The sequence below is a fragment of the Bos javanicus genome, chromosome 11 (genome assembly GCF_032452875.1).
Source record: "Bos javanicus breed banteng chromosome 11, ARS-OSU_banteng_1.0, whole genome shotgun sequence".
Lineage (NCBI taxonomy): Eukaryota > Metazoa > Chordata > Mammalia > Artiodactyla > Bovidae > Bos > Bos javanicus.
The window spans coordinates 66,593,153-66,617,490 of record NC_083878.1 but is presented as its reverse complement, the minus strand read 5'-3'; the positions used below and the strand labels follow the sequence as shown (position 1 = coordinate 66,617,490).

At 38.4% G+C, this 24,338-nt stretch overlaps 1 protein-coding gene across 2 annotated transcripts in view; it reads left to right on the top strand.

The window, feature by feature from the left end:
• Positions 1-5,580: 5,580 nt before the first annotated feature.
• The window catches only part of CNRIP1 (cannabinoid receptor interacting protein 1), a 32,514-nt gene continuing 13,756 nt past the window's right edge, over positions 5,581-24,338 (top strand). The window contains exons 1-2 of one of the 2 annotated variants that reach the window (XM_061432836.1): positions 5,581-6,148; positions 8,223-8,373. In XM_061432836.1, the coding sequence (XP_061288820.1) occupies positions 5,970-6,148; positions 8,223-8,373 (330 nt within the window). In that variant the 5' untranslated portion in view covers positions 5,581-5,969. The remainder of the gene's footprint in view (positions 6,149-8,222; positions 8,374-24,338) is intronic. The other variant, XM_061432835.1, reaches the window with a different exon arrangement.

Here is a 24,338-nt window from a genome sequence, read left to right as displayed (position 1 = left end):
TGTGGAAGTAGTAAAAGAAGAGGGGGGGAATGTTCCTACACATTATTTTCCATAAAACACTGGTCAGATTTTCTGAATCTTGTGGTTTAAAGTATCCTTCCCTCTCAAGAAAAAACAAGAAATTTAGTCACTGCTTCTTAACCTGCTATATAAATCTCCAGCTCTCCTCAATCACCCTTTTCAGTATCTTTCCACACAATACATTTTGTCTTTGAGAATTGTGCTTTATTTTTTGATCAGTCACCTGATTTTCCTTTAAAATGCACAATCGATTCCACTGTTTATTGCTTCTTACTTGTCAGTATTAAAGGTCCTGTGATTGTTCAAGATGACATTTTGTAAAACATAAGGCAGGAAAAGCAAGAAAATAATACTCTGCCAAGTCAATCACATGATCCTGACAGAAGCTTGGAGCCAGGCCTGTCGTCATTAGCAGGAAATCATCTTATTGTATTTTGTGGTTTCAGCACAGTGGAATGTTCATAAACCCCTTCTATACATTCAGAACGTGACTGGGATTGTGCATTCTGTTTCATTGTGAAGGGGTTTGTTAGTCCTGAGCATGTGGGCACGTGTATGCAGGAGGCAACAAGAGACAAGGAGTGGGAAGTGGGAAATACCCAGTTGTTCTAACTTCCCTTGTTCAACGTGTTTCTTAATTAATCAGAGAACTCTAAATTCAGAACAAACATCAAGAGGTCTTTAAGAGGGCTTCCCTGGAGGTTCAATGGTTAAGAATCCACCTGCCAATGCAGGGGACATGGTTCGATCCCTGGTCTGGGAAGATCTCGCATCGCAGGGGGTGGGGGATGGCTGAGGCAACTAAGCCCATGCACGGCAACTACTGAGCTCTCACACCCTAGAGCCTGTGCTCCGCAACAGAAGGCACTACAGTGATAAGTCTGTGCAGTACCTTCACTGGTCCTTCTTTGGGAAACAGCACCCTTTATTGGGGGAAATGGTTCTCTCTCCAAGCATTCAGTTTTAAAAATTCTAGTTCCAATGATTCCTGAGGTTCAGCTGAGCCTCTCCCTTTGCTACATATGGCTTCATTCACTCTTCATTTTGTTACATAATATACCCAGCTTTCCCTAAACTGGTTAGAACAGAGTTACTTTGCTAATGAATCCCAACTAATTCAGGTGTTGTGTTGTGATATAAATAAAAGAATAAGAAACACAAGGGATATTAAAAAGAAAAAAGTAGCGAATTGTGTAAGAGAGTGTATAAATATAATTACCTGCTGGTGCATCATGTGGTTTTCAGCTAAAGTGAATTTGAAAAAACAGTATTATATTTATGACAAAAATTATTAAAATTGCCATAACACCTGCATGCTAAAAGACATCTATTAGTAAGTAAAATATGCCCAGTACTAAACTTCTTACCAATCAGATACAACCTATAATACTGTGTTACAGCCAGACATTTTGCCATTGTTCTGTGCATTCACAGAGTAAGAAAGTTTGAACTGGGGATGATGAAAACATTCTGGAGATGGATGTGGGTGATGGTTGCACGAACAATGAATGTGTGTAATGCCACAGAACTATATTTGTTATTGTTAGTTTAGTTATTGTTGTTGTTTAGTTGCTAAGTAGTGTTCGACTCTTTGCGACCCCATGGACCATCGCCCAACAGGCTCCTGTTTATCAGTTTCCAAAAAAAATGGTAATAATGGTTGCCTTGTTGATTAACAACATTTAAGGTCATCAGTTAGAGGTAATAATACCAGACAACTTAAAACTATAGTTTTGTTTCAGACAAAAAAAAAATAGCTACAATGTATTGAGTTTCTATACATGACGGATACTCTTGTGGGTTTTATATATTCTCACTTGATTCTATCATTGAACAAATGATTTTAAAAAATAAGGGGGTTCTGATAGGCTAAATACCTTAGTTTGTTCAAGGTCAGCCAGCTTGTAATCAGCAGAACTGAGATACAAACACATCCATTAAATTCCATTCCCACTTTCTTTGCAAATTTATATCAATGACAAGAAATTTTCCTATTACTTTGACATTTATTAATTCTATCTTAAGAAGTTGCATTTTATTGTTCCACAAATGTTATTCCTAATGCAAGCTGCCCAGCATTTGTAAAACTTCATATTTGGAAAGTGATTTATTTTTTCAAATGCTTTCCCTTTTCTCATTTAATTTTCATGACATTGGGAAGGAAGTGTTTTAATTCCCATCTTGCAAAAAATGAAAAATGAAATGCAAAGATTGAAGTGCTTGTGTAAAAGAAACCAATTAGTGACTGAGCCAGGATTCAAACTGAAATACTCTTACTCCATGTTCAGCACCATCTTCAATATCTAGGTGGAAACTGGCTAGAGACTGTGGGGCTATTGAACAAAAAGTTAAGAAAAAAAGTGAAAATTTAAAAAGACTTTCAAACAATTCCAAAAAGTTATCTTCTTCTTCCCAGCCCCATCCACCAAAGTAACTAACATTAAGTTTGCTGTACACCCTCTAATTCTTTAATATGCTAATAAAAGCATATATAAATTTATTTGTGGTTTTATTAGTGTTTTTAAATACTATCATACTATAGATGTTATTTGAAATTATATATTTTTTCTCTTTATTATTCTACATAAATCATATGTATATAACTACTTTTCAAGATATGGAAAAAACGTATAAGGACATGTTTAAAATAAGACAGAAATTCAATTCAACAAATACAGAGTACCTACAATGAGCCAGGCACTGTTCTGTGCATTCTGGGGATGCAACAAAGAACTTAGCTTAGTCACTCAGTTGTGTCCAACTCTTTGCAAGCCCATGGAATGTAGCCCACCAGGCTCCTCTGTCCATGGAATTTTCCAGGCAAGAATACTGGAATGGGTTGCCATTTCCTTCTCCAGGGGATCTTCCTGACCCAGGGATCGAACCTACATCTCCTCTGTCTCCTGTGTCTTCTGCAGGAGGATTCTTTACCACTAGTGCCACCTGGGAAGCCCTAGATAAAAATGCATGCCCGCAGGCTTCCACAGTTTGCCACTGTGTAGCTGCCCCATCTTTATCATTAATAGTTTAAAACATATGTTTGCCAATACAACAAGCAATTTATTATGTTAACAGTGGTACAAATTCTATAGTATGGATATATGAGAAGCTTTTTCAGTCATTTATTCATTGGTTAACATTCAATTTATGCTTGGTTTTGATTTTCACAATCAGAACTGCAATAAGCACCCATAACACAACAACAACTACACATATCCAATTATATACAATGATGCCTTTATTTCTTCTGAAGGATAGGTTTTTTAAAGTAGGATTTCTAACTCTATATATACATATATATGGTTTAATAAAGTTGGAATAAATTCATCAGATTACTACTAGGAGGCCTGATTTCCCCACATCTTTACCAACACTGAATTTAAAAGCCTTTAAAATTTTTTCCTACTGATAGGCCAAATAGTTTGATATTACTGATTCAATCTGCATTTTTCTGACTCTTCTACTAGAGATGGTGAGCATCCTTGTGTGTGTGTTAGTTCCTCAGTCGTGTCTGACTCTTTGCAACCCCAAGGACTGTAGCCCACCAGGCTCATCTGTCCATGGAATTCTCCAAGCAAGAATACTGGAGTGGTTTGCCATACCCTTCTTCAGGGGATCTTCCCGAACCAGGGATTGAACCAGGATCTCCAGCACTGCAGACAGATTCTTCACTGTTTGAGCTACCCAGGAAGCCCAAATAGTGCCTATTTGCATTTCCACCTAATAATAGTTGTTAATATTAGATTCAGCACTGGAATGTGCATTATCTCATTTGATCCTCACAACACCCATATCAAAGAGATAGCATCTACTTCCCCCTCCCTTATTTTACAGATGAGAAAACCATTTCCAAAAGGTAGTGAAACTTACACAAGGTTACACAACTAGCAAAGTGGTCGAGCGTGGATTTTATGAAGTCCGATTGTAGTGATTCTGGGCTTAATCACTGCACCACCTGCTTCTGCTGCCAGGAACATTTTCAAGCCATTTCCTCCAGCATTACTCACTCCCTTCTAGTGAAGTCTGAACAAGTTGGTTAAATTAGCAAAAACTTGAAGAGTCCTTTTGCCGAAGACAGTATGGTAGACGCTATTGGGAAATCTGAAGAGGCAAAGATCCTGTGCCAAAATCTTCTTAGGGAACCAAAATACACTACATATAAGAAGCATATGGGTTCCCCGGTTCCTCAGACGGTAAAGAATCTGCCTGCAATGCAGCAGATCCTGGTTCAATCGCTGGGAGGGGAAGATCCCCTAGAGAAGGGAATGGCTACTCACTCCAGTATTCTTGCCTTCCAGGCTCCTCTGGGCATGGGGTCACAGTCAGAGAGGGACTAACACTTTCATTTTCACTTTTTTAAACAAATTAATATATATATATATGGATATATATCAGTATTTTTAGAAGGAAAATAACAGTAATATTAGTAACTGTGGTGTGGTGGGCAAATCTATCCAATGTCAGGGAAACAAATGGCCATACCCAATTCTGCAGCTCTACAGAATTTAATACCCTTCAAAGAGTAGTGTGGGGAATATTGCAGACCATCCTGAAATGAGAATTAAAGCTGATTTATTTTTTTTTAGATGACCAGGTTTTGTTCCTTTTAAAAAACAAAACAAAACAAAAAAGCTGATTTATATTTGTAGAATGTAGGAAACAAATCACCTTCGAGATGGAGCTATTTCTAAAGAAAATATTACTACCGTGAGTGAGCAAAAACCACCGAACGGACTCATCCCGCCCCTTCGTCCTCACTAACCTGCTTCTCCATTACCCAGGTGTGCTCTGCGGCCCTGGTACTATCCACGAAGTGGTGCTGAAGCAGGTGATCATTCCTGGCTATCCGAAGCCATTCCCAGTGGAGCCATAACACCCTTGGTCTCCCCTTGCCTCCAAAATCTCGAGCTGTCAACCGACTTATGCATGCTTAATATGCAAACCTGAACTCTGCGGGTGTCGCACCAGATGCCCTGCCAACAATTTTTTTACTGATCCCTCCTCTTGGCCACTGTCACCATGCCTTAGACCCAGGCCAATTCCTTTGACAGGGTTATAATAGCTCATCCTACAAGATCAGTGAAAATGTATGTGATTCATTATACGCTTTCATTCTTGAGACAAGGATATGCATAATGGAAATACACACCCAAGAGAAGATGTAGCTCCTTGAATATGTATTGGTTATTTTTTTTTCTTTTTCTTTTTCTTTTTTTTTTTTTTTGCGCGCATTACTAATCCAGGATGGTTTGTAATCCACATTACATGGAATTGCGAGTATCCTCAGCCTTGTCCCCTAAGCTTTGGAAAAACATGTTTCCTGAGATTAAAATCACTAGCTAACGGTTTCCTGCCCCGCTTTGGCCCCTCAGCTTCCTCCTGTCTGGCTGGGGCCAGATCCGCGAGCAACGGTGTCCACAGCTCTTCGCTGTGCGAGGGGATATCCAGATCCCGGAGTCTTGCGGCTGCCTCTTAAACCCAGGATCTACCCTGTCCCTCCCCATCCTCCCCTCCGCCCGCCCCGCGCTGCCCTAGGAGGAGCCTAAATGTCCGCTTCCCCCGCTGAAGGGGATTGTAATGCGTAAACAGGATTAACTCTCTCTCCTCCAGTTGCGCAGATCTGCCCGCGGCCTGCGGGCCGGAGTGAGCCCCATGGGTGCGCGGAGCGCGCGGCTCGGGGAGTGGGGGATGTGGGAGCATCAGACCTCGGAGCTGTCCCTGGGGCCCGCTTCTTCGCCGAGAGGGGCTGGGGACTACAGCCTGCGGAGCTGCTCCTGGGAAGCCGGGGCTGACGGCCGCGACAGCTCGGGCTCCTAGCGGCAGCCTCCGCTCCGCCACCTCCCTCTCCCTCCCCGCGCTTCCTCTCCGCCCACCGCGCTCCAGCCTCCCGGTCGCCGCCGGCTCAGTCCTCCGCCCCCCTGGAGCCGCCGCGCCCGCCCGCCCCAGCCATGGGAGACCTGCCGGGCCTCGTGCGCCTCTCCATCGCCCTGCGCATCCAGCCGAACGACGGCCCGGTTTTCTACAAGGTGGACGGGCAGCGCTTCGGCCAGAACCGCACCATCAAGCTGCTCACGGGTTCCTCCTACAAGGTGGAGGTGAAGATTAAGCCCACCACGCTGCAGGTCGAGTGAGTGCGGGCGCGCGCCGCGGCTAACCGGCCCGTCTCGGGATACGCTGGGTGGAACGAGGTCCCCGGGACAGCCAGAGCCTCTCCCGGGCACCTCTTGCCTCTCACCTCGCCCGGAGGGCCCAGGAGGTTTTGTTGGGGGGAGGTATGAGGTCAGCTGTCTGCTCCCTAGGTCATCTCCTTCGCTATTCTCGCTTCCCTCCACGCCTTAAGGGTGAGGTGTTTAAAACTGCAACTGGAAGCCAGGGGATTGGGGGTTTTTTCTTGTAAATTTCTCATCCCTTCTGTCCAGCCATTGATGCGGACCCTCAGGCGGCCGGGGTGGGGCGGAGGGGAGAAGCTCGCCCTGGGCTTCACCTACCGCAATTCCGGTTCATCTCCGCCGAGTTCTGCGAGACTGAAGGAGGAAAAGAGGCTGAGTTATGAGGTATAAAATTGGGGGTGGCTGATTACTGGGGCTTCTTAAGGATGCTCGCCACTCATCCATCAGCCATTATGAGCCTGGAATCCCGGGGCTGGAAGAGCAAGCCTGAGGGCAGCCTTCCCCACTTAGGCCTAGTTTTCTTTGCCTGGTGTGTTTCTTTTTCTCCTGAATTGTCTGTTTCAGCCTGATGATGGGATTAGCAGCATCCTTACAACAAAAGGATGGTGGTGTGTGTGTGTGTGTGTGGCAGAAACTATCTCGTCTCTGCTATCAGAGGTTGATGTATCCAGTAAACCTCGGGCTAGAAAGTCAGTGTAGAAGAGTGCAGGAACGGGGAAGTATCCTTTACCATAAGAGGTGGAGTCCTTTACCTCTCAGCTTCTGCCTAAGCATGGTGGAAAGAGGAAAGAAACCACCCCGTATTGTATCTACTACCATTTGCTGAGCTCAAAAGGTGGGGTGGAGAGAAAGGGCAGATAGGTTAAGTCTCCCCCTGTACACCTTAATTCAACAAAGTTGTATCGGCCAATAGACTTTAATTCAACAAAGTTGTATCCACCTTCTAGGTGCCAGGCTCCAGTTGAAAGACCTAGAATCAAACCTGGGTTGATTCTGATGCTCTTGGTCTATTTACTTATCAGCATCCCCAGCAGCTCCAAGCATCCATTATCCTCACATTTCCCAGTGTTCTATGCATCTAGATATGATCTAGACTTTTCCTTTCCCTTTTTTCCTGGCAAACTCTTCTACCAAGTTACCTGGTCTAGTTCCCTCAGGATAGTTCTCTATTTTTCAAGTTAATCTAAAAACAAATTTGTGTTAATGATAAAACTTTTTTTTTCCTGTTATACTTTAATTTTTTCAAAGCACTTCAATGCCCTAACTAGTGGTTCTCAAACCTGAGTGTACATGAGAATCACCTAGAGGGATCTTTAAAACACAGATGACTAAAAAAAAAAAAAAACCACAGATGACTGAACCTCACCTTAAGTAGATGTAGTAAACTCTAGCACTAGAGTGGAGCTTAAGAATTTGCTTTCTGATAGGTTGGCGGGTGATACTGACATTGCTGGTCCAGGGATGAGACTTCAAGAACCATTACCCTAACATGAGGAATGATGCAGTGAGAATTTTTGGTGTATGCCTGGCTTGAGGAAGTGTACCCCCCAAATCATGGACCCCTAATGTTCTATTGTTGCAACAGAAAAAAAAATTATTAGAGAACTTGTTCAGTGGTTCTGAATTCTACCTGTGCATTAGAATCACCTCTGCAATGTTAAAATAAATTTACAAATGCCCAAACCACACCCCAAGCCAAGTGTTTGAAATAGGCTGGGTATAGCTAGATTTTTAAAAGTTCCACGGATGAGAAACTAAAGAGGAAGACCATTGACAGAATCTGACTTAGCCTTGCACAAGTATTCTGGATGAGAATACTCATGTCAATCCAGAGAGATTAAGCATTGATCTAGGTTCACATGACTGGTTAGTTGGGAAAGACAAGCTCCCTAAAGTTTCAGAACTTTCTATCACACCACAGTGTCTCTGTTAGCCAACCCTGTATGGTTTCTGCCCAGGGTTATGGTCCAGACCAGGACAGGGTGCCTAAGCTAATATCTACCATATATGATCAACTCAAGTCCGTTGCAGGAACATTTCCATTGGTGGTGTGGTTGTCCCACTGGAACTGAAGTCTAAAGAGCCCGATGGGGACAGAATCGTATATACAGGAACATATGACACAGAAGGTGTGGCCCCAACCAAGAGTGGAGAACGGCAGCCCATCCAGATCACCATGCCGGTAAGGTCTACTTGGGAGTGTTGGGGTATGATGCCAAAGCAAATGGAAACCATGTAAAGGAAAATAATCACTATTTTCCCTTAAGAAAGGATATAAAATCAAATATTATGAAATGTTATATCAGCTCATAGTTTCATATATTTGTTCATAATGTCCCAGTTGTTGTTCTAGTCTCTAAGTCATGTCCAATTTTTTGTGACCCCATGGACTCTAGCCTGCCAGGTTCCTCTGTCTATGGGATTTCCCAGACAAGAATACTTCCCAACCCAAGGATCGAACCCACATCTCCTGCATTGGCAGGCAGATTCTTTACCACTGAGCCACCTGGGAAGCCCAGTGTCTCAGTACAGTTAATTAAATAATCCATGCTTCTCCAGTGATCAGTTTTATAGTAATTTCTTTGTGGCAAAAAATGAATTCTCTCACTACATTTTTGTTATCTGTTCCATTGATCTGCCTATACTTAATGCCACTGCTGCACTGTTTTTACAGTACATGTTTGTGTATTTTATAATTGGCCACCTTACTGAACTTGCTTACTAAAATTCTTCATTCAGTTATCTTGGATTTTTCAGGTAGATAGTCACAATCTATTAATTCATATCATAGTGTCATTTTCTGGGTTTTTTTTCCTGCCCTTATTGCATTGGCTAATGTTTCTAGAATAATGTTTTCTACTAATAGTGGTAATCCTTATCTCCAACATTTCACTATTAGATATACTGTTGGTTTCAAATATTTATCTTGTTAGAGCATCCTTTTTCTGGTTCATTAAGAGATAATTGGGAGATGTGTTGAATTTCATTTCATTCCTTTACCCATCTATGGAAATAATATAGAATACTAAACTTCTCATTTCTTCAAAGAAACCCTACTTAATGTCACTTATCATTTTTAATATGTTGTTACATTGAAAATGCTAATATTTAAGGGTTTTAATTTTTAATTTTATTATTTTTTTTATTTGGCTGATTTATCAGCAAATATGTAAAGACTTCCTCTATATATCAGGCATTGGGGGAAGAGTGGTGAACAGAATAGATTTCCCTGGCTTCATAGGGCTTCTAATCTAGAGGAGGAAAACATACTTTATACAAGATTATCAATAATAAAGTAAATAATTATTATTGTACAAAATGTACTAAAAAAGTAGTGGTACCCTTGGGACATATACCAGGGGTCTTAGTCTAGCCCAAGATTTAAGGGATGGCTTTCTTAAGAGCTGACAGAAGAGGGAACACTTGAGGAAAAAGGAGCTACAACGATCAACAGCTGGAGGACAGCAAAATGTGTTTCAAGGAATGAGTAGCCCAGCATAGCTTGAGCAGACAGTGAGGTACAGACTGACTAAAGATTAAGATGGATTTAACACAACATTGTCGGAGAAGGCGATGGCAACCCACTCCAGTACTCCTGTCTGGCAAATCCCATGGACGGAGGAGCCTGGTAGGCTGCAGTCCATGGGGTCGCTAGGAGTTGGATACGACTTAGCGACTTCACTTTCACTTTTCCCTTTCATGCACTGGAGAAGGAAATGGCAACCCACTCCAGTGTTCTTGCCTGGAGAATCCCAGGGATGGGGGAGCTTGGTGGGCTGCAGTCTCTGGGGTCACACAGAGTCAGACATGACTGAAGCGACTTAGCAGCAGCAGCAGCAGCAGCAGCAACCCAAGATTGTAAATCAACTATATTCCAATAAAAATTTTTTTTAAAAAAAGATTAAACTGGAGAGGTAAATAGAGCTTAGATGTTACAGGGCCTGCTTATTGAATTTATCTTCATGCCTCTGGGAATCCATTGAAAGTTTGTTAGTCAACTTTGGTATACAATTTACATAAAAATTTTATGTAAATATATTCACCAGGCTAGATTACTGGAGTGGGTAGCCTTTGCCTTGTCCAGGGGATCTTCCCAACCCAGGGATCAAACCCAGGTCTCCCACATTGCAGGCAGATTCTTTACCAGCTGAGCCACAAGGGAAGCGTAAATATATTGATACACCAATTTAAACTGTACAGTAACATAGATTTTGACTAGTGTATAATCACCACCCCAATAAAAATATAGAACATTTCTGGTCATCCTGAAAATTTCCTCCATGCCTATCTGTAGTCAGTGCCCCCAGTCTTAGCCACTCTGAGCTTTTTGTCTCAATAACAGTTCTAATGGTTCTAGAATTTCATGTAAATAGAATCATGGCATTGTGGCTGATTTCTTTCACTTAGCATTATGTTGTAGTATAATGTTTTTGTTTAAATAGTTGGTTCCTTTTGTTATGAGTAGTGTTTCATGGTAAGGATATATAAGAGTTTATTTATCCCTTTACCAATAAATGAACAGCTGGGTTGTTTGCAGCCTTTGGAGTTATAAATAAAATTGTTATGAATATTTGAGTATGAGTCTTAAAGTGAACATGTTTTCATTTCTCTTGAGTAAACACCTAAGAGGAGATTTAACAAATCACATGGTAAGTATACGTTTAACCATATAAGAAATATCCTGATTGTTGTACCATTTCATATTTTTACCAGCAATGTATAAGAATTCTAGTTACTTTACATAGTTAATTATATCAGTCTTTTAAGTTTCGAAATGCAAAAGACCTACAAGAGCTAAAACATTTTATTTCATGATCTATATTTTAGTCTTTAAATTGGATAGCCTAAATCTTTCAGCTTTGTTTATTCAAAGTCATTTTGACTATTCTAGGCCCTTGGCATTGTTACATAGATTTTAGCATGAACTTGTCAGTTCATTCTCCAATTCTCCAAGAACTGGAATATTAATTGGGTTTGCAAATTGGGCAGTTTGGGAAGATTTGACACTTAAATATTGAGTCTTCGGATACATAAATACATCTGTTTATTTAGGTCTTAAAGCTTTAATTTCTCTATATAATGCATTACAGTGTTTCCTGTACAGATTTTATATATATGTTGTTAAATTTTTCATTAAGTATTTCATATTTAAATACTATTATATATGGTGATTTACTATTTATAGAAATAAAATTGATTTTTTTCTATATTCATCTTGAATTCTGAGGCCTTGCTAATCTCACTTGTTAATCCTAAAAGTTGTTTGGGATTTTTTTTTTATAGAACACTTAAGCTTTTCCATGTTTGATATAATGTCTTCTGCAAAGAAAAAGTTTTTCTTCTTCTTTTTCAATTCATATTCCTTTTATTTCTGTCTTGATGGCAATGCCTAGGACCTCCAGTTTGATGCTAAGCAGAACTGATGAGAGTGGACATCTTTGTTCCTTAATCTCAGGAAGAAAGCATTCAGTTTTTCAACACTAAGTACGATGTTAGCTGTAGGGTTTTTTATTAAATGCCTGTTATCAGGTTAATGAAGTTCCCGTCTATCACTAATTTATTGAAATTTTACTGAGAGGTTTAAAAAATATGAATGTGTAATGTTTTCAAGAATACTAGGATAAATACCAATTGGTCAATGGTATGTTCCCTGTATATTTGACTGGATTTGATTCATTAATATTTTATTGAGGATTTTACATCTGTGTTCCTGAGAAATATTGGTCTGTGGTTTTTTTTTTTTTGTATTGTCATTGTCTAGTTTTGGTATCAGAATAATAATAAAATTATTTGAAAGTTGTTCACTCTTCTGTTTTCTGGAAGAGTTTATATTATTATTATTAAAATATTATTTTTATTTAATGTTGGATAGAATTCACCAATGAAGGCACGCATTTCATTTTGTTTAAAGGCTTTTAGTTACAAATTCAACTTCCTTCTTTGATAACGGGCTATTCAGGTTTTATTTCTTGAGTTAATTTGTATAATTTGTCATTGATATCATTGATTTATTTCAACTAAATTGTCAAATTTGTTGGCACAAAGGTGTTGGTAATAATCCTCCACCATCCTTTGATGTGTTAGGATCTCTAATAATGTCCACTCATTCTTTATGTTTACAATTTGCCATTCCTCCCTTATCCCCAACCAGTCTAGCTAGAGATTTACCAATTTTATTGGCTTTTTCAAAAACCCAGTTTTGTTTTCATATGCTTCACTGACCCATTTTTCTGTTTCATTGATTTCCAATCCTATCTGAATTATCTCTTTCTTTTGCGTGCATTAAAATATTTTAATTTAGGTTATACACACAGAGATAGAATTTGAGTCTATAATGTTCTTACCAAATTTGAGTTATTTTTAATTTTTATTTTGCCTCAAATTCTTTCCAACTTTACTCTCTCCTTTTCTTGTAGTGCTTCAATTACACATTGGACAGTTTGGTATTATCCTATAGGTCTTTAAGATCTTGTCCAATTGCTTTTATGGATCTCCAAATTATATACTTTCTATGGAGAAGGTAATGGCACCCCACTTCAGTACTCTTGCGTGGAAGATCCCATGGACAGAGGAGCCTGGTGGACTGCCGTCTATGGGGTCCCGAAGAGTCGGACGACTAAGCGCCTTCACTTTCACTTTTCACTCTCATGCACTGGAGAAGGAAACGGCAACCCACTCCAGTGTTCTTGCCTGGAGAATCCCAGGGACGGGGGAGCCTGGTGGGCTGCCGTCTATGGGGTCGTACAGAGTTGGACACGACTGAAGCGACTTAGCAGTAGCAGTATTGATATATACGCAAGTTCACTGTTTTTTTCATCTGCCCCAATTTACTCATGCTTGTTTTCTGATTTTTTTTCTATCATTATATTTTTCAGCTCTAGAATTTTTATCTGTATTTTCTATAGTTTCCATTTCTCAAGGTTCCTGATCTGTTTGCCCATTTTGACCATATACCCCTTTACCTCTTTGAGCATATTTATAATTGCTGGTCTGAAATATTTATTTGGTAAATCTGGTATCTAATCCCATTTAGAGCAGGAATGACTTTTTTCCTGAATATGGGTCATGCTTTCCTCTTTTGTTACTTGTTTGATAATATTTGATTAGAAACTAAACATTATAGATGGTATATTATTGATTTTAGTTTATTTTATTCTTCTGAGGATTATTCTCTTTTTGAGTTACATTCCTGGACTGAAGCAGCAAATTCTGTCTTTCCAGTAGGATAGCAGCTGAAGTCTCTGCTTACTTTTTTTCAACTTCCAGTTGCTGCTCTAGCCTAGTCCCCTTTGTCCCAGTGGAGTTTAGCAGTCAGCTAAGGAATTGGACAGTTTATACTAAGATTTTGGTATCATCCACCCTCAGGTTCCTCTAAATTTCCAGTTTCTCTGCCAGTCCTGAGCCCTTTGCTTTGGTACTTTCAAGCCATTAAGGCTTCAACTTCTCAGGTTTGGGAATGCATTCAATTAAAAAAAAAAAAAAAAAAGGCAGCAAACTTCCAAATCTTATTCAGCATAACTTTCTCTTTCAAAAAGAGACGCTTCACTTAGATGAAATCAACCCTGCTAACACCCTGATCTGGGGACATCTGAGGAGCCTGACGTCCTATAGTCCATGGGGTCGCAGAAGAGTCAGAAACGACTTAGCGACTAAACCACCACCAATCTCTTGAACTATGAAACAATAAACTTCTGTTGTTTGGTGGGGGGAAATAGACTCTTTACTGGTTTGTCCGCTTTTTCAAGCAGGAAAAACCCCCTCCCAGCAGCCTATACGTGCGATTAGCCTGTAGAATTATGGCATAGTCATAGTCAAGATTTTGGGTCTCACCTCTTCTGTAGCTCTCTTGCTTCCAGGATTTTCTCCCTAAATTTCCAGCTGCTCTTCCAGCCCAGGACACTCTTCTCCCTTTTCCAGTAGATAAAACTGCTGTTGCCTTCTGCGAGAACTGCCTGGGACTGGGGAGCACCCTCAGGCAAAAAACCACAGGGACAGTTCTTAATTGTTAGAATTGAGATCCTTCAAGAGGAACTGATTTCTGTCTTGTTTTCAGTTGCTCTTTAAAGGCATCAAATAGCTTTTGTTTGCATTTTGTCAGTTTCTTACAAACTTACATCTTTGTAAGTTTCATCTAACAGTTCCACTCCACTATTATCATCATTTTAAAAAAACATTTCAATGTAGGACTTCCATTTCCTGGTAACGGTGATAAGATTTGCCAGTTGTTAAAAATCAGTCTAGTAGCAATGTGTAGATTAGAAAGGGAAATGGGCAAAGGACAGAAGGTCTTCACAGTTTAAGATGGGTTGTTAGAGTTAATCGCTTTATAAAATGAATTGGGCACATTTTCATAGTTTGTGCTCTGAAACTGTTTACATGGTGTATGATTTAGCTGTTATTTGAAAGTCTGACAGAATTTCCCCATGAAAGTCAGGATCCAAAGTAAAGATATTTGGAAAGAATATCCATAACTTTCAACTTAGTCCATTAAGTTTGCCTTTGGAGAGGCTTTGAAGATTTTATTGAGTCCATTTTAGTTGGTTTTCTGAGAAAACTATCCATTTCTACAGAAACACATTTTAAAAGGTATTTTTAGACTTTTAAAAAAATATTTGAAGATCACATATCCAGTAAAGGGCTGGTGGATCAAAATAGATTTCTTTTGTATCAAACAAGTATGCTTCTATTCTAGTGTATCAAGAATAGCATATGTATCAATAATTAGAGTTAAAGGAATGATTAACTGGAAGCAGAATTGCAAATGCTTATCAGAATTTTATTTTTGTTAATTTTTTTAAAATTTTATTGAAGTTTAGTATATTTACAGTGTTGTGTTAATTTCTTCTGTATAGCTAAGTTACTCGGTCATATATGTTTATATTTTCCAGAAAATCCTGGAAGACTATATTTATATATATATATATATATATATATATATATATATATATAGTGTTTTTCATAGTCTTTTCCATTATGGTTTGTCATAAAATATTGAACATAGTTCCCTGTGCTATACAGTATGACCTTGTTGGTTTTCTATCTTATATATAATAGTTTGCCTCTGCTAATCCCAAACTTCCTTTCCTTCCCTCCCCTACCCTCTCTCCCCCTTGGCAACCACAAGTGTGTTGTCTATCTCTGTGACTCTGTTTTTCTTTCATAGATATGTTGATTTGTATAGTATTTTAGATTCCACATGTAAGTGCTATCATATGGTATTTGTCTTTTTCTTTCTGACTTACTTTGCTTAGTATGATAATCTCTAGGTCTACCCAAGTTGCTGCAAATGGCATTATTTCATTCTTTTTGATAGCTGAGTAATATTCATTGTATGTGTGCACCACATCTTATTTATCCATTCATCTGTCAAAGGACATTTAGGTTGTTTCCATGTCTTGGCTAAATGGTGCTGCTTGAACATAGTGATGCATGTATCTTTTAAAACTTTTATTTTTGTCTGGGCATATGCCCAGGAGTGGGATTGCTGAATCATATGGCAACTCTCTTTTCAGTTTTTTTGGGGAAACTCCATACTGTTTTCCATAGTGTCTGCACCAGTTTACATTCCCACCAATGGTGTAGAGATCTCCGCCCCCTGTCCAGCATTTGTTATTTGTAGACCTTTTAATGATAGCCATTCTGACTGGTGTGAGGTGGTACCTCATTGCAGTTTTGATTTGCATTTCTCTAATAGTGATGTTGAGCATCTTTTCATGTGCCTATTGGCCATCTATCAGAATTCTAATGAGAGCTCAAAAGGCCATAGAGCTGACTTTAAGTTGTTCATTCTTTCACTGAACTTGTACTGAGCCCTGGATTAGGTACAGAGGCAGTCACAGTAGATGAGACTATATCCCGTTCCAGGTGGTCACCGGACAGGAGAGGAGACCTCCCCTCCCCACCTTCTCCCTGGAGCCAGTATGGGCAGAGCTATAACTTCCTGGGGTTTTAAAAGGGTGTGGAGTCACACTTCTTTTGCTGCAAGTGTAAAAACAACACTAGGGAGAACAATTAACAAACAATTTAGAACTTGGTTAAAAACTTAATTGGATTTGTAAACTAAGAACATCTACATTATTTTGAATGAGACTGAAACACAGTATTTTTTTTAATGTGAGTATAATTTAAACACATCCATAAAAAGAAAGATTTTATTATTCACAGTAAGTCTGGATTGCCTGTCCAGGTACCTGCTAAAAGGCTGGAGAGCTTTTAAGTTACTCAGTGCCTTTGGGGTGTGTTTTGGGGAAAAGAATCTCTACGCTCTAACTCAAGAATCCTGAGTTCCATCTGTAAAGCCTAGATTCTTCCATATAATTTCCACTCTAGAAGAAGCAGGTGATTGATAGTTGAATGTTCCAGCAGTGATCACATAGCGTTAGGTTTGAGCATTGGCCATGCATTTGTGTTTTATTTGTAGTAGGCTGATTCTCAGGAAAACAATGGAAATTAGAGGTTTTCTGTATGTTAGCAGCTCTGGTATTGAATTCAAATGTTCATTCTAGTGGTGAAGCTTTCAGCTAGTTTCATCATTATCCTGTGACATTTTTAAGTTACCATTATTATGACTCAAATTTTAAAAAGTGTAGACATACCATATTCTCACAGGCAACACCAAAACCGTGAACTATCCAGGTAAATACAGTCAGTTAAGCAGCAAGTTCCTGGATTATTAAAATTACATACTTTATCAAGGGAAACATCAGTGGTGTGGGTGCCTGAGGAAACCTCTAGAATGTGAGAATTAAAACTGGAAGTTATGAAGGTATTAGGAGGCCATCTTCTTCTATAATTAACTGTGTGTTAGTCCCTCAGTTGTGTCCGACTCTTTGAAACCCCATGGACTGTAGCCTGCCAGGTTCCTCTGTCCATGGGATTCTCCAGGCAAGAATACTGGAGTGGGTTGCCATTCCCTTCTCCAGGAGATATTCTTGACCCAGGTCTTCTGCATTACAGATGATTCTCTGTCATCTGAGCCATGAGGGAAGCCCCATAATTAACTGTGATTCCAGGCAGTGGGATCCCAGGCTTAACTCAGTGGGCCTGTTTCTTTAATACAAATAGGTGGATTCTACTCTTTGATCACTAAGACCACTGTCAGCCCTAACAGGGTATACAAATTATAAACTTACCCATAGGGTATGATACTAGTTATTTGCTGAAGAAGTCAGATTCTCAAATACTGTCATTTACGATGACACCAACTAGGACTGAAATCCAACAAATCCATATAGGATTCCTTCCTGGTTGGGTACAGGCATGCCGAGAAGTGTGGCAATGCATCCCAGTGTCTCAGGGGATTTGCATGTTTCTTTAAAAAACTGTGAAATATCAAGACAAGATTCAGAAATGTGAGCAAACTTTTTTTTTTTTTTTGACTGAACTGAACATTTATATTCATGTAACATATCCCAGAATTTCAGCTTTTTCAATTATACTTAAAATAATTATGATTAGAATCTGTTCCTGGCTCAGACCTCTACTGCTGCCACAGCCAGACTAAGGCAGGATTCTCTGGTTTACCTATTCCTAATCATCAAATGGTTCTCAGTACATTGTGAACTAAGGCTTGCAGTAACTAAGAATCTGCACTCCAAGAAAGAATAATTTACATTGTTTTATATTCAAAAATATTCTGGAGTCTGAATACTCACTAGCATTCGTGGCTTATCTTTATACATAAAAATGACAACACTAATCCACCACTAGTAGAATAAATAGTATACTGAATTTATCTTTCAACTGCATATAAGATTTGGCTGATGTATTCTTTTTTTTCATCTATCTCCTCCCTTGAGATCAACAAAACTATGCAAATTGGGTAGGGATGAAATAAAGTTAACTAGCCCTCCCAGAAAGATCCCAGTTAAGCTCATACACACACTAACTGTCTTAAACACAAGCTCTCAATTCTTAGTCTGCTGATCTCACAATTTGATCTGAATCTGGGAGACAGAGAAGAAAGTCCATTCTTCCCCTTACTAACACGCTGTTGCTTCAAGTATGCCTGGTAAGCAGACATTGATCAGAAAACTACAAACCTAGCAGAAATCAAATAGACTCCTCATAAATCTACAAACAATGGAAAAATACTAATTTGAATAACATTGAACTCCCCTCCCCAAAAAAACCCCTCTACATTAGAAAAACAGGAAATCTGACAGCCCAGTCTTCTTTACCATGAAATCTATTTCACCTAAATTTCAAGAGAGAGAGAAAAATAAGGTACATCAAGGATTTCTTCATATCTTTTCGCCGTTCTCTTTAGATCATCTTCTTTCTCTGCAATTTTTTTATATAACTGATTTGTCTCTTCTTGATGGCTTTCTAAAAGTTCAGCCTCCACTTCCTGGGCTTTATTGATGGTCTCCTTTATGGTCATTTCCAGTTCTTGTTCCTTTTGTGCCAGCTGTGTATGAAACTCTCTCATCAGCTGTTTTAATGTGGAATTGTGCTTCAACTCAAGATCTTCCTGCTCCTGTTTGATTTTCTCTTCCATTTCTTTTTCATACTCTTTCTTCATTATATCCAGTTCTTGCTGATGCTCCTTCCGCAGCATTCGAATATCTTTCTGCAGTTTAACCACCTCCTGGCTCAGCTTCCGCTTCTCCTGCTCCGCCCCTGCTAATTTAAACTCCAGGTCATTGTGATCGGCCTCCATGTTACTAAGCGAGCTGGGCTGAACCACGTGTGATGTGGACTTTCCTTCAGCACCTTCTTCCAAAACTTCTGTGGGTTTACTTTTTCCATTCATCTGTTGTAGAGCCTGTAAACTTTCAAGTTTTGAGGTCAGCTCTTCGATTTCAATTCTGTGTCCTTCCCTCTCTTTCAATAAGCAGGAATCCAGCTCTTTCATTTTTTGCTCCAAGATCTGACAGGTCAAGTCCTCCCCTTGGAGCGTTTTCTGGACATTGTCAACCACATTTTCCAAGTTCTGCTTTGCCCCTGCGTTATTTTTGTCTCCTTCTGCTTCCAAATGCTGGGAAGAAACCAAGGAGTGTTTCTTGTTTTTTCCTTCAAGTTCTTCTTGAAGCTGATTTATCATCACTCGATCCTCATGTTGTTTTGCTTCGGCCTGTTCTATCTTTATTAAGAGCTCCTGGTATTTGCACTGTATTTCAGAATGAGAGGAAATTATTTCTTCTTTTTCCTGCTCCAGCCTCTGCACTAGCATTTCCTTTTCAATTAAATTGCTTTGTAAGACACCGAGTTTTTCTTCACATGCATTATGCACACAGCCTTGGGAATCTGCTTCTTCTTGCTCAGTACACACTGCCACATTTTCTGACAATCTGGGTACAACTGACGTTTCAGATTGTGGTGAACTTTCCGCGGACTTCAGTTTTTCTTCCAAGATGTGAATTTCTCTGTCTCTTTCCTGCAGTTTTGTAGTTAGCTCACTCAGATGGCTTTCTTTGTCTTTTCTGTATTGCTGTTCTTTCTCTTCCACTTGTGATAACAACTGCTTCTTGATGGCAGCAATCTTTTGTTCAGCTTTTTTCTTCAATTCTGCTAATTTCGCAGCACCTTCTGTGAGCAAACTTTTAAAGCACCAGGTAATCCCTACATTTTTATTTGGTTCATTTTCAGATTAACTTCCACATAAATACATTCTATAGTTGCAATCATTTTTAATATATATTGTCCAACTTTCTACATATTTTTAAAATTTTAATGGTAATATAAGACTCTATCACAATGTATCACGATTAGATTTACCCAGATATTAGATATATTGATTGTCCCATCATAAAAAGTGCTATAGTGTAAAATTTTATATATGTATATACATATATATCTACCTCAATCTGAGTAAAAATATTTGGTCAAAAGAACTGAATCTTTAAGGCTGTTCTCCAATATGGCATTTTGGTGTTTGTTTTTTTTTTAAGTTGTACATACTATTTTACAATGTTGCTAGCAATGAAGAAGCCTACTGACTTTGTTATAATTATGACATCACCAAGAATCACTTCAAATGTAATAGATTTTCCAGTTTACTTTTCACTATCACAAGAATGAACATTTCTACATGTCAATTTAATTTTGTTTCTTCTGTAGATTGTTCTTTCATGTTTTGTCAATGCTTCTGTTGAAAATTATTTTTTTAAATCACAGACTCCTAATAAAGAAAAAAATCTGTCATACCTATCCTATTTCTCTTACTTTTGCTCTGTTTTATTTTCCATTGTATAGGAATACAATTACACTAAAATTTTTCATTTTTTATTATGATTTCTTCTTTTAAAATGAAGATGGTTATTTTTTCATAGTCAACAGTCTATTTTGGCTTTCCCATAATTTTAGATTTTATGTGATTTAACTTTCCTCTAATTCAAACTTGATTTATGTTTATATTGTACATCATTTCCAAAAGATTTAAAATGGTATTTCACATTTTATGGGTTCAAGCAGTAAAGCCTAGGTCCTTAAATATAATTTCTACTCTAGAAGAAGCAGGTGATTGATTGTTCCAACAATGATCATACAGCTTTTGGTTTGTGCATTAGTCATGCATCTGTATTTTATCAGTGATAGGCTGATTCAATTACAGTTGAAATTAGAATTATTAACTGAAATTAGAAGTTTTCCTGATCAAGTATGCAGCTGAAATGTTAAGTGAAAATTTCATTTTAGTGATGAAAGCCTTGCATATGCTTTAACACTATCCTATGACAAAACTTTTGTCAAGCTTAAATATTACACATTGCTGGCACAACCAATTACACAAGTAATAATGAAGTCTTGAGATGTCCAGGTAAAGTCAATTAATCAGGTAGGTGAAGCTACCAAGGAAAGCTGAATTAAAGGGACACCAAAACAACTTCTTATAAGTCTAAGGTTACCTCAAAATAGTTTCTCAGATTTTTAAACGTTGGATAAATGATGCTAGGATAAATTGGCTATTTGGGAGGCTCTGTTCTTCTTTCCTGATGCCTTTCCTTCTTTCGTGATCAAAAAATATTTCAGATGGATTATGAGATTATCTCTAAAGCATCAACTTTGTAAAAAAAAAATCAAAATGAAAAGAATCTATCTAAACCTAAAAGAAATGGAAGAAATTCAAAGGTAAAAATGGAAGAAATCCAAAGATTAAAAATGGAAAACTCTGATTACATAAATGTAGGTTTCCTATTAAACATTGTAAGCAAAGTTAAATTAAATTTTCCTTAAAAGGCAATTTAAACTAAAAGGCAAATGATACTTGGTGACACGTGAAAAGCTTATTTATAACATGGATGGTTAAGCAGTGTTGCCTCGATTTACCACTGCCTGTGCAGACAATGCTGCAGCCCTGAAGCTGAACTCAGGATGTTATCAAATGCCATCTGACTTAGATTAGTGGCAGTGATCTCTTTATTCACATAATTCCAGAGGCCCTGGTACAGGGAATTAATGAATGATACCCAACTCTAAGTCCTTCGCTGACAGCTCAGTGGTAAAGAACCTGCCTGCCAGTACAGGAGACAGAGGGGATGTGGGTTCCATCCCTGGGTGGGGAAGATCCCCTAGAGAAGGAAATGGCAACCCACTCCAGTATTATTGCCTGGGAAATCCCACAGACAGAGGAGCCTGGTGGAGGGCTACAGTCCATGGAGTCACAAAAGAGTTGGGCACGGCTTAGTGACTAAACAACAACACCCAACTCTAAAAGCTCTCCACCCCCATTACAAAGAGTATTGCTGACTTGTACTTTAATGGGACTAATTCTCCACTTAGTCCCTTCAAGGAGAGAGCTCAAAGGGAGATTCTGTCTGCGTTATGATAGTCATCACATTATTCCCCTTTTGTCTGGCCCTCTTAGACAGGAGACTGGGGGTAGTTTGGAGGAATGAGGCAAGCAGTACATGAGCCTGTTGTGAACCTGTGTTGTGCCGCTTACACATACGTTCCCAAACATAAAATGTGTTCCTCATGTCAACTCTTTCTAATATTTTGGCACAATCTGTTACTTCATATATAAAGAATTCTTAGAAACCAGTAAGGAAGAGAACTTTACTGGACATAGGAAATTGAAAGAGAAGGACATGGGAAATTGAAAAATAAGCAAAAAGTAAAGAGGCTAAAGGAATGCAAATCATCAATAAATATAAAAAAATGATAATTTCACTATTGATAAATATATATATATAAATAACACAAGGCCAATTTTCACCCACAAAATTTGCCAAATAGTAAAAATAATACTACTAATTCAGTGCTAGTGTATTTCTTTATGAAATATGATTTACTCTAAATTGATTTTGGGTCCTGCAAACTTGCTGAATTTGCTTGTTAATTGCTTCATAGTTTTTGCACACATATTTTTATTGTGAATTGAAAGTTTTGTTTCCCTTTTTCCCCCTCTTGCCTTAAGATACTGACTTAGGGCCACTAAAAAATGCTGAACAGGAATAGAAGCAACTGCTCTCCTTGCCTTATTTCCATCTTATAGGGAAAGGACTCAGTTCACTTAACGTTGAAGGTGATGTTAGCTATTTTTTTTTAATGATGGCCCTTAATCAGACTGAAGAACTTTTCTTCTATTCCTAGTTTGGTGAGAGTTTTTATTATATATATGATAATAAAGTATAAGGATGGTAAAAGGTATAAATAAGGATGGTATAAGTATAAATAAGGTATAAGGCAGTTGAATTACCACATGTTCTTTCTGCATTTATTGATATGATTACATAGTGTTTCTCCTTTATTTTGTTAATATGGCAAATTACATGGATTTTCAAATATTGAACCATCCTTGAGTTCTGAAGATAAACCTCCAATGTAATATCCTTTATTATGTATTGGTGGATTTGATTTACTAATATTTCAAGCAAATAAAATTATATGTAAATTTTATGCATAAATCCATGAGGAATTTTTGTCTGCAACTTTCCTTTACCCGTAATATCCTGGTCAGGTTTTGGTATCAGGGTAACAGTGGCTTCACAAAATGAATTGAGACGTATTCCTTCCTTTGTTACGTAGAATCAGTATTTTCCCCTTAAGTGTATGAATTTATCAATGAAGGCACTGAGCCTGAAATTGTCTTCCTGGGAAGAATTTTAATTACAAATTCAATTTCTTTAGTAGTTAGAGATTTAGTGATAGTTTGTGTCTTTCAAAGAATTTGTACATTTGTACACCAAATGTATTGGTATATGTTGTTGTTTAGTCTCTAGGTTGTGGCCAACACTTTTGCAACCCAATGGACTGCACCCTGCCAGATTCCTCGGTCCTTGAGATTTCCTAAACAAGGATACTGGAGTGGGTTACCATTGCTTCTCCCAGGGATCTTCCCAATGCAGGGATTGAACCCATGTCTCCTGCATTGGCAGGCAGATGTTTTTACCACTGAGCCACCAGGGAAGCCCATTATTGGTATACCATTGTTCCTAATCTAAGGATCCCATGTTGTTACCAATATAGGATCAATAGTGATAGCATCTTTCATTCCTAATATTGGTAATTTGCCTTCTTTTTCCTGCTCAGTTTTATCAATTTTAAAGAGTTTTTAAAGAAGATTTTAGTTTCATCAGTTTTTCTTTACTGTTTTCCTTTTTCTGTTTCATTTGTTTCTGCTCTTTATTGCTTTTCTTCTTCTTACTACTATACAGTTAAAATTAAAAGAACTGGCAATGTCAGCTTTTGGAGAGAATGTATCAATAGAACAACTGAAATTCATATTGCTGGTGGGAAAGTAAAATGGCACAATCACTTTGGGAAAGTTTAGCAATTTCTTATGAAGTTAGGTATACTTATAAGACTTAGAACTTTTAACCCTATCTATTCAGCTAAGAGAAATGGAAAATAAGGATTTACTAATAAAACTTCAAACGATACAGGAATAGAGATGTTCAGAATCCAGTAGGAATTGGTAGGTCATACCACAGTAAAAGTTATAGATGCTTATTTACACTGAATTAGTTTACTAATGAAGTAACATCTATCAATACAGTAAGTTCATTCTGTGCTCCTAAGTCAATGAATTTCTGAGTCACTTTATTCTTGATGAATTTCACAAGTCACTGGTGAAATTGAGTAGAATGGTGAATAGAGAGAAGTACTCTGGGGATTCTAGGTCATATGGTTGTAAGACCACCACAGAAATTGTTTAAAACAAATTCTTCAGGACTTCCTTGGTGGTACAGTGATTAAATATCTGCC